This window comes from Benincasa hispida, chromosome 12 (assembly GCF_027475165.1).
Source record: "Benincasa hispida cultivar pf3 chromosome 12, pf3_genome.v1.1, whole genome shotgun sequence".
NCBI lineage: Eukaryota > Viridiplantae > Streptophyta > Magnoliopsida > Cucurbitales > Cucurbitaceae > Benincasa > Benincasa hispida.
Genome location: NC_143489.1, coordinates 61587009 through 61602885, shown reverse-complemented (window position 1 = coordinate 61602885; position 15877 = coordinate 61587009). Strand labels below are relative to the sequence as shown.

General features: G+C 31.7%; 1 protein-coding gene across 1 annotated transcript; it reads right to left on the bottom strand.

Annotated features, from left to right (window-relative positions):
• Positions 1 to 726: 726 nt before the first annotated feature.
• LOC120067721 (protein FANTASTIC FOUR 3-like) lies at positions 727 to 1836 on the bottom strand. Its single transcript, XM_039019277.2, has one exon. The coding sequence runs from the start codon at positions 1573 to 1575 to the stop codon at positions 811 to 813; it is 765 nt and encodes a 254-aa protein (XP_038875205.1). The 5' UTR covers positions 1576 to 1836; the 3' UTR covers positions 727 to 810.
• Between the last annotated feature and the right edge of the window lie 14041 nt (positions 1837 to 15877).

Sequence of the window (15877 nt, the reverse complement as noted above, 5' to 3'; positions counted from 1 at the left end):
ATATTTTTTTAGTAATTACCATAGTCTTAAATTAATTAAGATTTGCTAAAATAATATAAAAATTGTAATATTGACTTCAAGATCAGAAGTTCGATATTTTCCCACATATATTATAAAAATAATTTAAAAAATCACTAACTAACTTTGACCACCAAATTCGTGATAATTTGATTCTTCGTCACCGTAGTAAATAAAAGAGAAAATCGAATTTTGACCACCAAATTCGTTAAACTTTTAAGTTTTAAGATTTTTCAAATATACCACTAACCTTCTCTTTGGATTCCATTGTTTATCTTCATTAACATTTCGGTCTTTATAATACATCATTATAAAACTTATAATAAAAATTCAAACTTTCAATTTTTAATACTTAATGCTTTAACAACGGATTTTCTTTTTCAAGTTCAATAAGACTTAAACTAGAATCGAGAGATTTTATTTGAACCTTCGACATAGAAGAAATGAGTGCATGTGAGTATATCTCACGTTGACAAATTATAAGTAAAAGATTGAACTGTTGATTATGATAAAAGTAAGAAGCGATTCCAAAATTCTTTTTAAATTTAAAAGCGATTCCAAAATTCTTTTTAAATTTAAATAATTATGAAGTATTTAAGAGATTAAACTATCGAATTTTGAGATGATATTCACCTAATAATATTTAGGTATTTTTCCCTTGTTAAGTTAGGTTGATATTTGTCATTATGATTGACAAAGATTTCGATATAAATAAGACAAAAAGAAACTAAACTTAAACTTTTGTGGATGAAAAAGTACAAATTAAACTTGAAGACTTTTATTTTTATACAATCAAAAAGTAGCAATACTAAATTGCTCCAAATTTACTCGACCATTGTTCTCCCCATTTTCTTCATTTTTCATCATCGTCGCCGTCTCCGTTTCAGCTCCGACCTCCTCATCGCCGCTGTCCATTTCTTCACTTTCCTCTGTTGTCATGAAACAGAGCTTCAGGCGACCGCCACTTCTCTCTGCTTGAAAACACGGCAGCCTCGCCGGAGCTCTCACCGCCGCAATTATCAGCCTCCCCTCTTCCCGGTGGGGCATCACCCTAAACGACTCTGTTTCACCAATCGTTGTCAACGGCGGGGGAAATTGATGGGAATGAGAATTAGAATAAGAATGGGATTTTCTTTCCCATTTTCTCTGCAAATCCTCACCGTCAGTCTCCGGCGAGAAAATATTATTCTCGATTATATCACTACCGGTTTCATTACCCAAATTTTCAGTACAGAGTTTCAAGCTTTTCTCGCTCAGGCCAGTTGGGTTAAACCGTTTAGCAAGTGGGTGGACATAAAAAGATTCTGGTTTACTCACCGGAGTCTCGCCGACATCGAGGGATTGAAGGAAAGTCCAGCCTCCGGCTCCGGAATTGGGAATTCCAGCAGGGGAAGAATTATTTGGAATCTGGCATTGATCGGAATGGATTAAGGATTTAGAAGAGTCGGGAAAGGGGTGTTTTAAAGGGAGATCAAAGGGAGGGAAAATGAAGGTTCTTTGATCGACAAGATTAGAGTCAAGACATGATTGTAAACTTCGGTAAACCATGGTAGCCATTAAAGTGAAGGTTTTTAAGAACAGGGGAGAAGAGGGAAAGAAGGGAATTGGAGAAAGGCATGGGGAGAGAATGAAGGGGGAAGGGGGGGAATTTGTAGGGCTTCAAAAAGTGACAAAGTGGGTTTTTTTTTTTTTTTTTTTTTTGGGTGCTTCCTTCTGCCACCACTTGAATTGTACCATTTTTTTTTTCTTTTTGGGAAAAATGATGTGTTTTGTTTTTGATACTATAAAGCAAACTATGGAATAAAATGGAGAATTTATCACAAAGAGGAAATATCCAACCAAGAAAATCCCTTGTGTGTTGGTTTTGCCAGCATAGTTCCCCGGTTAAGATATTTCTACATCCTTCGAGGACAATGAAAATTTAACGATAAATTTGTATAATTGAAATCGAACCAAAGCTTATAAAATAAAAGAACTATGCACTAATATGGTGTTAAATCACAAACTCTCTGATGCTTAATTTAACACTGAGTTTTGGAACAACTTAAACAATAAAAAATAAGATATTTAAGTGTATTTTGTATATACCTCATTCGCACATATAGATATATATATAAGTTTCATAGATTAACGAAATAATGAATTTATTGTTATCTTGGTCAAAATTTGGGATTTTAATGATACTCTAATACGAGAGTAGTAAAAAGACATCAAATTGCCAATAAGAACGTAGTTCAACTAGTATAATGCTTGTACTATCGACCTCGAGGTTTGAGATTCGATTGGTCCATCTAGAAATCATTTGGATTCGAATCTTCTCATGTTTGTATCACTTACCTTACGTTTAGATTTTAGACAGATCTGGTCGATAGTTTCACCCTAACACAATATATTATAATCAATTTTCAAATTAAAAATCTTATAAAAATTGTGTTAATTTTTTTTTATGAAGTTGAAAATGGATGGAATTAAATATCATTCTTACTTTTCAAGTTTAGAGTTTCCCTTTTTTTTTAATGAAATTGAAAGAAAAAAGTTATTGTATCTTTCTTCCTTTTTTTTTTTTTTTTTTTTACATTGATATATAAACAATTGTATTTTTCTAATCAAATTTTTGTGATAACTAAAGAAAAAAAGTAAGATAAAATGTGTTACCAAGATGTTGTAACATTTCCCTGTATAATATCAATTGGATTACATGTTAAAAACATTCAGGTGAGATTGATCGTTCTATTTGTGAAGTGTTTGAATATTGGGACAAGAAACCTATTCTTGTTTCAATATATTTGATCTTAAGGCAATCCGTGTCTAAACCAATTTTTAGTGTTGAAATTGAGTTGATTTGAGGGTTTTGGTGATTGAGAATTAGGTTTCATGATTTCTAATTTTCAATTCCTAAGATTTTCAATTTCATACCATTTAATTAATTTTAGAAATTAAGTAATAATAGGATTAATTTTAAGATTTATTGAGAGACTAAAAGACTAAACTTAGATATTAAAAAATATAATTACTAAAATGGAATAAGAGATCCAAAGTAAAAAAATTAAAACAACATTTTAACTTCAGGTTAAAAAAATACTTATAGGAGCTTAGTTCAACAATAATTGACATTACTTTCTTCCCTAGAGGTTGAAGATTCAATTTCTCATCCTCGCAGAAAAAAACACTTTTGGTCACTAAAACGCTTTCATGAAAGTACAATTTTCCCTACACTTTAGTTGAGTAACAATTTAATCTAGATACTTTACAATTTGTAATAATTACGCTATCATGAAAAATATTAGTATGATTTTTTTTTTTACACAGTACAAATTACTCAAAAATAAAATTTTTATTTATAAAATATAAACACTAAGTTGTTACTTAATAAAAGTTGAACTTTTTATAGAAATTTTTATAATATGGACTAAATCGTTAAAAATTGTAAAGTATATGGATTGAATCATTATTACTCATTAAATTTTCGTGACTAAATTGTTACAGATCTATAGTATATATATTAAAGCGTTATAAACTAAAATTTAGAGACTAATTAAATTGTTATTTTTATAAAAGTTTTTATGGAGGAGACTTGAATGTTGTTATTATTAATACTACAAAGATTTTTTTTCCTAATTTTTTTTAAATTCAACCATTATAGAAATGAGATATCCAACCATGCTTAGATGGAAGGAGAGAGAGAATAATAGAATGGAATTAATAGAAATATCAAAATGGAAAGTCCAAGTGAGTTGTAGGAAATTAAAAAAGGTTGAGCCTCTCAATATAATTTATCCAAATATTCTCTAGCTAGGTCTTTTCAAATTAATTAAATGAACATATATGAAAGAGAGAGAAGATTCAGAAGGTTTGATCCTCATTCTCTTCCAAAAGAAAATACAACAAAAATAATAGGGACAGGGAACAAATAGGATTCCCCTGTTTATTTCTTTGACATTGATGGCCTTCCCCTTTGTGGTATTTACAAAATCACCTCATATATAAAGAAATTTCTTAGAAACATCAATCAATTTAAAACAATAGGTGAAATTTTTATAAATTGGATTTAGGTCATTTTTTCTCTTCTAAATTCATACTCATCATTACTCCCTTGATTTTCTCCCCATTTTACTGGCTCAATTAGGAAACAAGTTCGATGATCGACTAGCTAGTTAGGTTGTCATTCATGGAGAAATTTCTTGACAAGCCGTTATTTTCCTTTTTGGATTTCTTGCATGTTCACGTCGAGATAGAAAATTTACTCAATGAAGCACAATTGTTAAAATATCGATGTTTTTTTAATAATTATTAGTGGATTTGAATACATGTATGTGTTTATTAGCCATTGAATGTAGATTTGAAGTACATTTGTCAATTCTCTCTCATGCATTCATGATGCAAAACTATAGACTATGTTGTGACGGCTTCTTTAAAATAATTTTGGGTGAATCAACCTTAAAAGTGAAGTTAATATTGAACAAGAAGATGTTACATGTCATGAAAGCCATGAAATAGGGGAAAAAATGCTAGGTTTTTGTGCATGCTTGCCAATTGCTACTAGGTAATGCTAATTTTGTGAGTGTTAGTTCTTATGGTTGTGTTCAATATTTATTTTGATTGGAGTCTTGTGTTTTGGTGAGAAATTTGGGCATGTTTTTTGTTGCTAGGATTTGGATTATTTGATTCATTTGGATAATCTTTTTTAGTACAACAACTGTGAGGATGAAAAATTCAACCTCCAACAACCTTTAGAGTGAAAGGTCATACCAATTATTTAAGAGCCAAGCTCACTTTGGCATATTTTGGATAATTTATATGATATTAGGTTTTATTAGGGACAATAAATCCTCTATATATCTTTACAATAGATGATATTATTCACTTTGGATGTAAATCTTCATGACTTTATTTTTGGATTCATTCAAAAGGCTTTGTACTATTGAGAATGTTGTTCAATAGGCCAAATGTGGAACTTGGTTTGCATTCTCAACAATATATTGAAGAAATTACCATTGAATCTCCCCTCAAATAGTCACTATTTTTGTTTAGCTCTTATCTAGGTTAATTGATCATTTCTTTTGTAATATGTTGTCGATCCAATTGATCCTCAATCATATATCTCCACGATGGCTAGCTATATCCTTTGAGGCTCATGACTTCTTTGTTAGATTCCACCAACACAACTAGGTCAGGATTCAACTATGATATCAATTGTTTGATGAGACTCTATATATCTCAACACAATAGTATCATACTATTTACTATATAAATTATATTGGCTTTATTTTTTGTTTTATCTAAAATACCTCATACCAAAGTGTTGGGTTTTATGTTCTAAAACTCGTGGTTTGTAAATAATAAACTCCTTCTATAAATAAATAAAGTTGTTATTGAAGTTTGATTCAATAAAGTTGTATTGAATATATGAATTGCTTATCATTTTAGAAATAAATCCAATAAACTAAAAGATTCATGATTATTACATGAGTACTTGAACTTTATTTGGAGACATAAAAGTGGATTGGGTTCGAGTAAATAGTTTAAATGATCTATAGTATATAAATAAGCTTGGGTGCCTTATTCTGGTAACACTATCGGATGCGGTCCACTCTATAGTTGTTACAAGGAGTTGTAAAGTGCTACAGACGAAGTGATCCTGATTCGTACATGTAGTGAAATGAGGAGCGGGGGCATCTTGTACAATGAGTTTACACAAGATCGGACCAAGAAATAAGTCACTCTTACTTTATAACGTTGTTTATTGTTTAAAACTGACTATTTCAAAACCATAACTTAGGTAACTTGACCTTAATCCTGAGCTAACTATGAACTCCTGTTTATTCGAGATTATCCTTAGATTTGCATAGGTAAGGGTTAGCTCCAGCTCAATAAGCCTCCATTTCAGGAGTAAGACCGGATAGATAGCTAAAGATATAGGGTGCAACGATGGAATTCACTCCTACCCGCTTTTAGAGATAGTAGAGAGGTTGTTCCTTTAAGGCTGACTCCAGGTCTTGAACAAGGGGCCCTAGCCTCTCATTGGCCCGAGAGGGACTTGGTTTAATGATTGGATCACAAACCAATTGTTCATTAGAGGATTAGTGGGACTTAAGGAACAAGAGGTAATCTCGGGGGTAAAACAACCTTTTGACCTAGCTGTTATACGAACAACCTGTAAAGGGTATCATGGTTATATCAAGTGGACATAATATATCTACAATGAGGGGAGTGCAACTACAAGCTTTAGTGGAGTGGCCTAGTAGTTAACGAATGAGGTTTAATTCGGTGTAAAGAATTTAGCCAATTAATCTCGGATCATTGGAGCCTATGATCTGTAGGTTCACTAGGCCCCCTACTAGCTCACAAACAGATTAGCCTTAGAGTATCGTGATAAGTTGATTTAAAATGTTCAAATTAGAATTTAAGGAATTAGTAATTATATGTGATATAATTACACGTTTAATTTTGGAATTAAACGAAATTGGAGAATTGGTTAATATTTAAATATGATTTAAATATTAAATTCATGAATAAGGTTTCAAGAAGGTGGAATTAGTATTAAATTAATTTAATATTTTATATTAAATTAATAGAATTAATTAAATTGTTTAATTAATTATTAATTATTAATTTTATTAGAAAAATTGATAAAATTTCATTTTTTTTTTTTGAATTAAAAACTAAAAATCTTTTTTAATTTTGAAAATAGTTTTCAAAATGAAAAAAAAATGGAAACCCAAAAGTGGGGTTTTCCCACTTTTGGAACCAAGCATCTTACTCATATTTTCACTTCAATTCCAGCTCAATAATGAAGGTTGAGTTGGAATTCATGCAGAAGGTTTGTTGCTTGAATGTCATGTAATATAAACTTCAATTCTAAGTGGAAATTAGGGATGCAAAATGTTGCATTTTTATTGAGAATTTGTGTTTAAAGAAGTATTTTTCACATTGTGTAAAACCAGTAACCTCCTCTCCAATTCCCTTCGATTCAAGCTTGTTTTGAGTCTCACAACTCAATCTAAGGCTCCAAGAGAATAGTAGGGAAGACCTTATGGTGGTTCACAACCAAAGGAAAAGGAGATTGCATCTGAAGATCGTGATTCAAGAGGTATTTCAAAGGTTAGTGTTGAAACTTTGTTTTTAGTTTATGAGCATGCTGAATTTGAAGTCAAAATTAATGAATTAAAATGTTTAATGATCCTGTTTTCTTCCGTTGCTTGTTCATGTATTCCAACACAAAGGAGATGTTGTCTCCCGTTTATATATATACGATCTTTCTCGTATCTAGATAATGTGAGACTTTAGTTGCATTCTCAATAGGTTTCAAATCATTTTCTAACTGCCAACTTGAGAACATAGCTACTTGGATCTTAAGTATTTCTACTTCCTCTAAGAAATTGTGTGTTTGCGTTGAGGATTCCACATTAAAAAGGTGAGAAACCCCCCACAATCTTTATAAGATACATGAGTTACTCACCTCTTTGTCATCATTGATTTTTGGATGAAACTTTATATCTATCTAATATGGTATCAGAGTCATGAAAAACCAAATAAATATACAAGATGATGAGAATACCTCACAAATACATCTTGTTGCAGTTTCATGTTTATCTAATAGTTTGAATGACCTAACCCACATGAATTGAAATATTGTGGGAAAAATAATATCTTGATCTTAAAAGTATCAATTACATAATTACATATTCAATTTCACACCTCAATTTGAAAATACTTAAATTACCTAACTAAAATAATAATAATAAATAAAACAAAACAATCAATTTCCTTATGTGTTAAAGGGTATTGATGGAAAGATGTGATTTTCAAATGAATAGTTTAAGGACAAACTTCCTTAATTTGGAAAACATACGGAAGAAAAGCTATGCTTTTTGTTAATAGCTGTTGGCTTTTAAAAAAGGGCCCTTTTTTTACAGCTATTAGATTACCCTATGTAGAACATAGGCATTACAAATAATAATCTCTATTATAACATAAAGTAAAGACCAAACCAAGGATTAATTCTACCACCCAAACTCATCTTTTTCTTTGTCGGCTATGTTATTATTGACTAGTCTTCTGCTCTCACTTTCAACTCTCATATATATTCCTAAACATGTTGCTTTCTTTTCTTTTCTTTTTTTTTTTTTATTATTATTATAAATATTCATTTCCTTTTCGAGTTCAAGTCATTTTTATATTCATATGTTTTATATTTTTTATTTTACTTTGAAACAACATTCCACATGTAAATAAATTAATACTTATATATACGTACATACTTTAGCAGTAGGCAGTAGGCAGTCATTTTAAGTGTGTAAAAAATGATGATTATGTGGACAGTCAAATTTGGAATTACCAACTTTAATAAATGTAGATAAGTTCAAATACAAATTTGATCTTTTAAACTTCCAAAGTTGAGTTCTACCTTTTAAAAAGCTTCTCATAGTTTCTTGAAATTTTTAAGGTTATGTTTATCTAGTTCTATTTACACGTTTTTTAATTTGATTACTTAATTTTTAATTATGTTTCTAATTTTAAAGTTTAAAGTTTATAGTTTCTAATTTTAAGGATGATGTGATGGATTGAATTGAAATATGTTTAGATATTTGGAGGGATAAGACAATGAACTGAACCGTTTAAATATTAATTAGAATATTTTTTTTAACTAGAACTACATAAACATAAAATTGAAATTTAACTTATTTTTATGTCTACTATGCACCTAACACGCTCGATATTTTTAAAATCAATAATATTATTATAAATAAAATTGATCTTTGTCTCTAATAGATTAGCTATTTTTTTTATTAAAAAAAATGAATTTAATAATCTAACTTGGATTGTTTAAGCCCCCGACTTGAAGTTGATGGGGTGGACTATTATAGTTCACTCCATGATGGAGTTCCAAAAATAGTAGTGTTGTAATGTTTACAACTATTTATAATCTACAATTAACTACAGTTATACTATTTGAAATTCATCTTTGTTACAATATTCATTATTCTCTATCTATCCCCTCTCTCCCTCTGTTGAGGAGTGTACATGAGTTGGGTTGAGGGTATTTTTTGGACCAACTCAAAAATTCAGGTTAGTTTGATTGGCTACCCAAATGACCTAAATAAAGTTTCCAACTCAACTCTTACATTTTGGATTGGATAACCCGGGTTATCGAGTTGTCGGGTTATTTGAACACCCCTAGTTCTGTTACATGGTTTACTATTTCCTAAATAAACTAAAATATTCTACACTGCAAACACAAATTATTATAACTCATAGATTATAATAATCAACTCAACATCCTCAATGTCCTTTATGTTGTTCGAAACCTTATTAGATATAAAATTGAAAGTTTTAAGAGATCTTATTATTTTTAGATAGTTTTTAAAAGTTCATATATTTAAGAAACTAAACTTATAATTTAAATTAAATTTAGGAAAGGCAAAGGCTAAGGATGTACTTTTTCCCCTTCAACCATAGCCCACTTGAAAGGGTAACTTTCTAGTTGTGCTCTTCAACCTTCTCTATATAGATGTTTAGGATCCTCCCCCCTTTTCCATTACAACACTATATACATAAATTAATTAGATACCTTTGGCAACTGTATAAACATGTGTAATATATATATATATATATATATATATTTTATACCTTAGTTGACACACTTTACAACTTTTAAGTATGCATGTCCCCTAACTTTATATGAAGTGGGCATAATTTAAATTAAATTTTATGATATTACATATGCTTTGTACTATATATTATCTTATATAATATTGTTAATCACCATCTTGTATACACTATTTTTATTTGTTCTAATCTATTCAAACCTACAGCTCCAATTAGCAAAATTAGAAAACTCAAGAACGTGGTTTTGTGGAGAAAAAAAGAAAGAAAATAACATACTGTGAGTTTATAAACTAATTTAAAAAATCAAAGGAAAATGATTTATCCAAAAAAAAAAAAAAAACAAATAAACTTGTATATGGGAGAGAATCATATTATTTTGCATCAAAAGCCAAAGAATTCTTAATTTTAGTATTTTATTTGTAGGATGATTTTCAAGATCTATGCTTATTTGTAAAGTAGAAATTAGAATACACTTTTTGTAAAGAGTAATTAGAGTACACATAATTTGATACGAAGAACTAATTTCTCATTCAAAACATATTATTCTTGATTTTTGTAACTTAAACAGAATTAATATTTTAATTTTATTGACAATATCTAATTTTTCTAAAGAATATTTTCACAAATTAAAAAATATATATATTTTCTTTTAAAGAATAATAAGTAAATAAATTTAGAAATATTGGCTCGTGGCAAGCCTAGTCCAAGACTTGTTAGGCTAGATATTTATCTTGAAAATCTTGTTTCTTCCGACTTGATCTCGAACAGTGATATATTCGACTTGTATTTCATTAAGTCCAGAAGTATCCATAACAAGGTTCAAATTAAAAGAGAAATTAATGAACATATTTTCCATAAAATGAATAATAAACCTACAAACAGTCACACGGTTTTCACATTAGATTACTACTGTTTATTTCAAAAAAGAAAAAGTTAACAAAATAATTAAAATAATAATAGAGGAGTATGCGTCATGATCCTTGAGTGAATTTAACAAAACCCTATAAAGTTAACACTTTGATTTTTTTTAAAAAAAAAATGTTATTTATATTATTTTAGTTAACATTGAAATTCATATTGCAACCTAGACTTTATTGGGAAAGACTAGAGAATCTAATTCATAGCTCAAACAAAGGACTACTAAAAAAAGTCATTATGCATTGCATTTCCCTCTCACCTTTGTTGACCATGCTAGTGCTTTCTTTCCCTTTCTCTCTCCTCCTCTCCCATTCTCAAAATTCTTTTATAATGAAATTGTTAAATTATAAAAAAAAAAAATATCCCTTAACTATTAGTTGGTTTCAATTATAGTTTGAAAAATTTTGAAAAACTTCATTTCAATTTTTAAATTTGAAGTTTGTTTCAAACAACATTGTAGATTTCTACTGTTCAATTCATAGATGTAGAACTTGTTTCAAAACAATATGGTACTGTGTTGTTCTAATTCATAGATGTAAAAACTTTGTATCGACCTATGTAAGCAAATCTCAATACATACATAAAAGAAATAAATAAATAAAGACGTATGACATGTTTGTACCCATACTTATTGTAATTTCCCTACTTTCAACCTCGCATTCTCAATTTTATGTATTTTCTTGTTAATTGACACTAATCCCCAAATTTACTTGAGGCAAAAGCCTTCCAAAGTTGTTTTGAAAAAGAAAAAAAATTCAAACTTCAAGGGTTGAAATTAAAAATTTCAATCTTTAAAGAGTACAATTGAAACCTATTGAGGGTTGTATCAATTTAAACTTTAAACGTTCATACGTCTATCAATTTACACTTTCTTTCAGACTTAGTTCGAAAAATATCGTGCAAAAAAATATAATTATTTTAATTAAAATTTTAAACTGCTATAGTTTAGCATCTTTATTAAGATTACTGTTAAAAGAGAAATTTTGGACCAATCATAAATTGTCACGTCATTTACCAAATTAATGATGAATTTACAAATAATCTAATTTAGTACTAATTAAAAAAATTGATATGTATCTTGAGTTAAAATTGAAGACATAAATTAGCAAATCATGAGGATGCCACGTGTTTTTGTCATGACCATTGGATTGAATCAAATAATTTGATCCAATTTGATATTATTTTCTTGAGCTAAATTCCAATTGAGCCCAAAAATAAGCTTAATTTGACCTAAATGACAAATAAAGCCCAAATCCAATCAGTTGAGCCCAAGGGCTAGGTCTATGGACCAACCAAGCCTAAGCCCACAAAGTCCACCTAAGAACTCTTTAAATAGATGAGTTCTCTCCATTTATGGGGTCATAAATTGTAGACCCTAGAGAGCCTAGAGAGAATTTTCTACAATGAGAAAATCCCTTGACTCTTGAAGCTGATTACACTTGAAGATTAAAGTCCTTTGGAGATATAATCAAATACAAGCATTCTTTCAAGACTCCAATTTCAAGAACATCCACACGCTCCACTTCCATATATCAAGCATACACATTCAATCAAAAGAGAATCAAAGGATCAAGTTCTAGAGATCGAACCACATCCGCATCAAATCAACACAAATAGCAAGTTCAACTCCACAAACCAAGTTTCTCCAAAAACCTCGTGCGAACAAATTGGCACGTCCTGTGGGACGTCTCTACCTCTCATCTCTCTCTCAACATTCAAACAAATCAATGGCAACAAAGAAAACTGCATCCGGAACTACTACTATAAGCGACACCTACACGAGACATGTCACCCGCAGTCGTTCAAAGGGAATCATGCAAGAGCAAGAGCAAAGTCTTGTCATCGCGAAGAGAATCTGGGAACAGCTAACGGGATCTCCAAAAGGTGGGATCATCATCAAAGAAAATCCCTTGTTTTATAACTATGCTCCTACTTCCGATCAATCTAGGAAAGAATCACACCCTGATGTGATGTCTGTTATGATGGCAGACGTCATGGTCGAAGCATCCATGGCGAAGATGGAGAGGAAAATAAATTTTCTGATGAAAGTTGTTGAAGAGCGAAATGATGAAGTCACGGCCTTAAGAGATTGGATACCAACCCTCGTGAAATAGTTAAGTCGAGCCAAACTCTTGTTGACAAGACCCATGACAAAAGGAAAACCGTGTTACAGAAAAATCTGCCACAACAATCAACTTCCATTGCCTCCTTGTTAGTCCAAAAACTACAGGACATGATCACCAACTCCATTAGAGCTCAGTATGGAGGCCCGTCTCGGACTTCTCTTATGTACTCCAAGCCATGCACTAAAAGAATTGACAACTTGAGGATTCCTGCTGAATACCAACCCTTAAAGTTCTAGCAATTCAATGGAAAGGGCAACCTAAAGTAACAAATTACCCACTTTGTTGAAACATGTGAGAACACGGGGATAGGAGGAGATCTGCTAGTCAAGAAATTTGTCCGAACCCTAAAAGGAAACGTTTTTTACTGGTACACTGATCTAGAGCCCGAGGTGATCGACAGTTGGGAGCAGCTTGAAAGAGAGTTCTTGAACTGCTTTTACAGCACCAGGCATACTGTTAGCATGATGGAACTTATGAATGCTAAGCAACGAAAGGGAGAGTCGGTCATCGACTACATCAACCGATGGAGAGCTCTAAATCTTGACTGCAAAGGAAGACTCAGCGAATTGTCTACTGTGGAGATGTGTACCCAGGGCATGCACTGCGGGCTCATTTACATTCTATAGGGGATAAAAACCTAAATGTTTGAAAAGTTGGCGACTCATGCCCACAATATGAAGCTGAGTATCACAATAGGGAAAATAAAGATTTCATGGCTCTAAAGCAAAAAAAGATAAGAAGGAATCAAAAGACACCAAAAAGATTATGAATAGTGCCACAAAGGAATAAATGGTCATTAATATGATGCCGCTAAAATTTCTTCCAATGAAAAAGAGAACAAAGTTAAAAAGAGGTGTGATAGAGGTAAAAGGCATCGCCTGACTCTAAAAGAAAGATAGGAGAAGGTCTATCCATTTTTTGATTTGGATGTTGCGGATATGCCCAAGCAACTAATTTAGTTGCCAGAATGCAAACGATCGAAACAAACAGAAAAAGTGGATGATCCTAACTACTACAAGTATCATAGGGTCGTTGGCCACCCGGTCGAAAAATGCTTTGTATTGAAGAAGCTAGTTATAAGGTTAGTTCGTGAGAAGAAGATTGAGCTGGATTTGGATGAAGTAGCTCAAGCAAATCATGTTGCAGTCACATTGACTCCGAGTGTTCTAACATCAACTATGATTTATGAGGAAAGAGAAAGCTTGGTCTAGATTAGGAGCCTTGAATCGGTAGTTGTTTGGTTTTAGCAAGAAAACTCGAAGACGGATCCTAATAATAAAGATAAGCATGTCGACGATGATGATAAACGAGAGGTGGATTCTTATGACTCGAAGAAGGAAATGGAAGTCGAATTATACCAAAAAAAAGAGTCGCGCTCCTATCAAAGGTATAAAAGAGGGAACAAGACTCAGAAAAGAAAGGGAAAAAAATAAAGCTCAGAAGCTTAAACTTGTTGAGGATGAAGATGAGGACTTTTCTCGATCCAGGCGACAAATGACACTAGCAGATTTCTTTCCAGAGAACTTCTACAATGATTGTTCAAAGAAAGCACTAGAAGTCGTCACATGTCATGTTGTCAGTATGGCAAAGAGTGAGGATGCTCCTCTAAGTTCTTTGGAGATGGTGGAAGAATTGAAAGACTTACCATCATTCACCGTAAATGACTTGTTCGGCAACTAAAACGGTTCTCATCGACGCATTGATAAGTTCAATCTAGTGCTTCGACCTCTATGAAGTGCACATGTGCCTCTTGCTGTACGTCTATAGGCTTCTCAGATGAAAATTTGCTATTGGGATTAAAACTCCATAATAGGTCATTGTACGTCTCAAGATATGTTCAAGTAAAAAGAGTTGGTCAGATTCTCATTGATAATGGATCAACCATCAATATAATGTTGAAGTCAACTATGAAGCAGTTAGGCATCCTGATGGAAGAATTGTCAAACAGCAAGCTAGTAATTCAAGATTTCAATTAGGGCAGTCAGAGGGCAGTAGGCATGATACGCTTAGAACTTATCATCGGCAACCCGAAGGCCCACATATTGTTCCATGTCATAGACTCGCACTACTACAAAATCTACATTACTTAACACTTGTAGTTTTTAATTACTTGACATTTCTTTTAAAAAAAGTCAAGTAATGACCTTTCAGGGAAAAAAAAATGTCAAGTAAAAGGGTTATAAAGGCTGAGATTGACGGAATGTTTTGGATATTTTCACGCGATCCATTACTTGACACGTTTTTCGTGTCAAGTAATATAAGGAATTGCTTGACGCGTTTTTCGCGTCAAATATAAGAAACTCTTACTTGACATATTTTTCGGGTCAAGTAAAATATAAAAATAATTTTTTTAATCTTTATTTTTTGTTTCCCTCCCTCCCCATTTTCATTTCCCTCTCAAATTTGGTTTCCCTTCTACCAAAATTATCAAATAAATTATTATTTTAAACAAGTAAAAGGGTTAAATGCCCTAGTAAAAAAAACTCCTCCCCCCTTCGAAACCCTCTCTTCGCAGCACCCACCAGCCGCCGACTCTCCCTCTCTCCTCCCTAACTTTAGGTAATTTTAATTTAATTGTATTAAATTATTTGGGTTTTTATTTGATTGGAGCTGGAGTTTGAGATAATTTGATATGATAATTGGTTCAAATATATTGGTTAAGATATTTGGAATTTTGGATTTGATTTAGTTTAATTTTTTTTAAAAAATGTGGAGGGATTTGAATTAGCTAGAGAATCTAAGAGATTAAAATTTTGAGAGGGAAAAGGAAGATATTTATGTATTTTATTTAAACAAAAAGGAATTAACTTGATTGGTTGAACTATAATATAATATTTTATTTTATTTTTATTTTATTTTTTTCTTTCCTTTTTCTTTGTTTTTTCTATTTTTCTTTCTCTTCCCTTCCCTTCTTCTTCCAGCCCCTAGACCCCCCATCTCCACCTCTCCCTCTCTGCGGCTTAGTGGTCTTCCGAGACCCTAACACATGCCCTCACCGAGCTTGAAACTGCTTTCCATTCCCTTGCTGGGGACTAAGAATTTCATGGTTTAGGGAATAACAAAACCACCCACTATTGTAATTTCCAGAAATGCTGGTGTTTCGGGTTGACTAACTATTTCTCGGATCAGAAGAGGAAAATCGAATCAGAGACGTGTAAGCTACGTGATAAATTCATATGCCCTAAGTGGGATGAGCGGCTTAATCA

Bases quoted from the DNA above. Each gene is read 5' to 3' on its own strand.
- LOC120067721 (XM_039019277.2), bottom strand. From the start codon at position 1,575: ATGGCTACCATGGTTTACCGAAGTTTACAATCATGTCTTGACTCTAAT.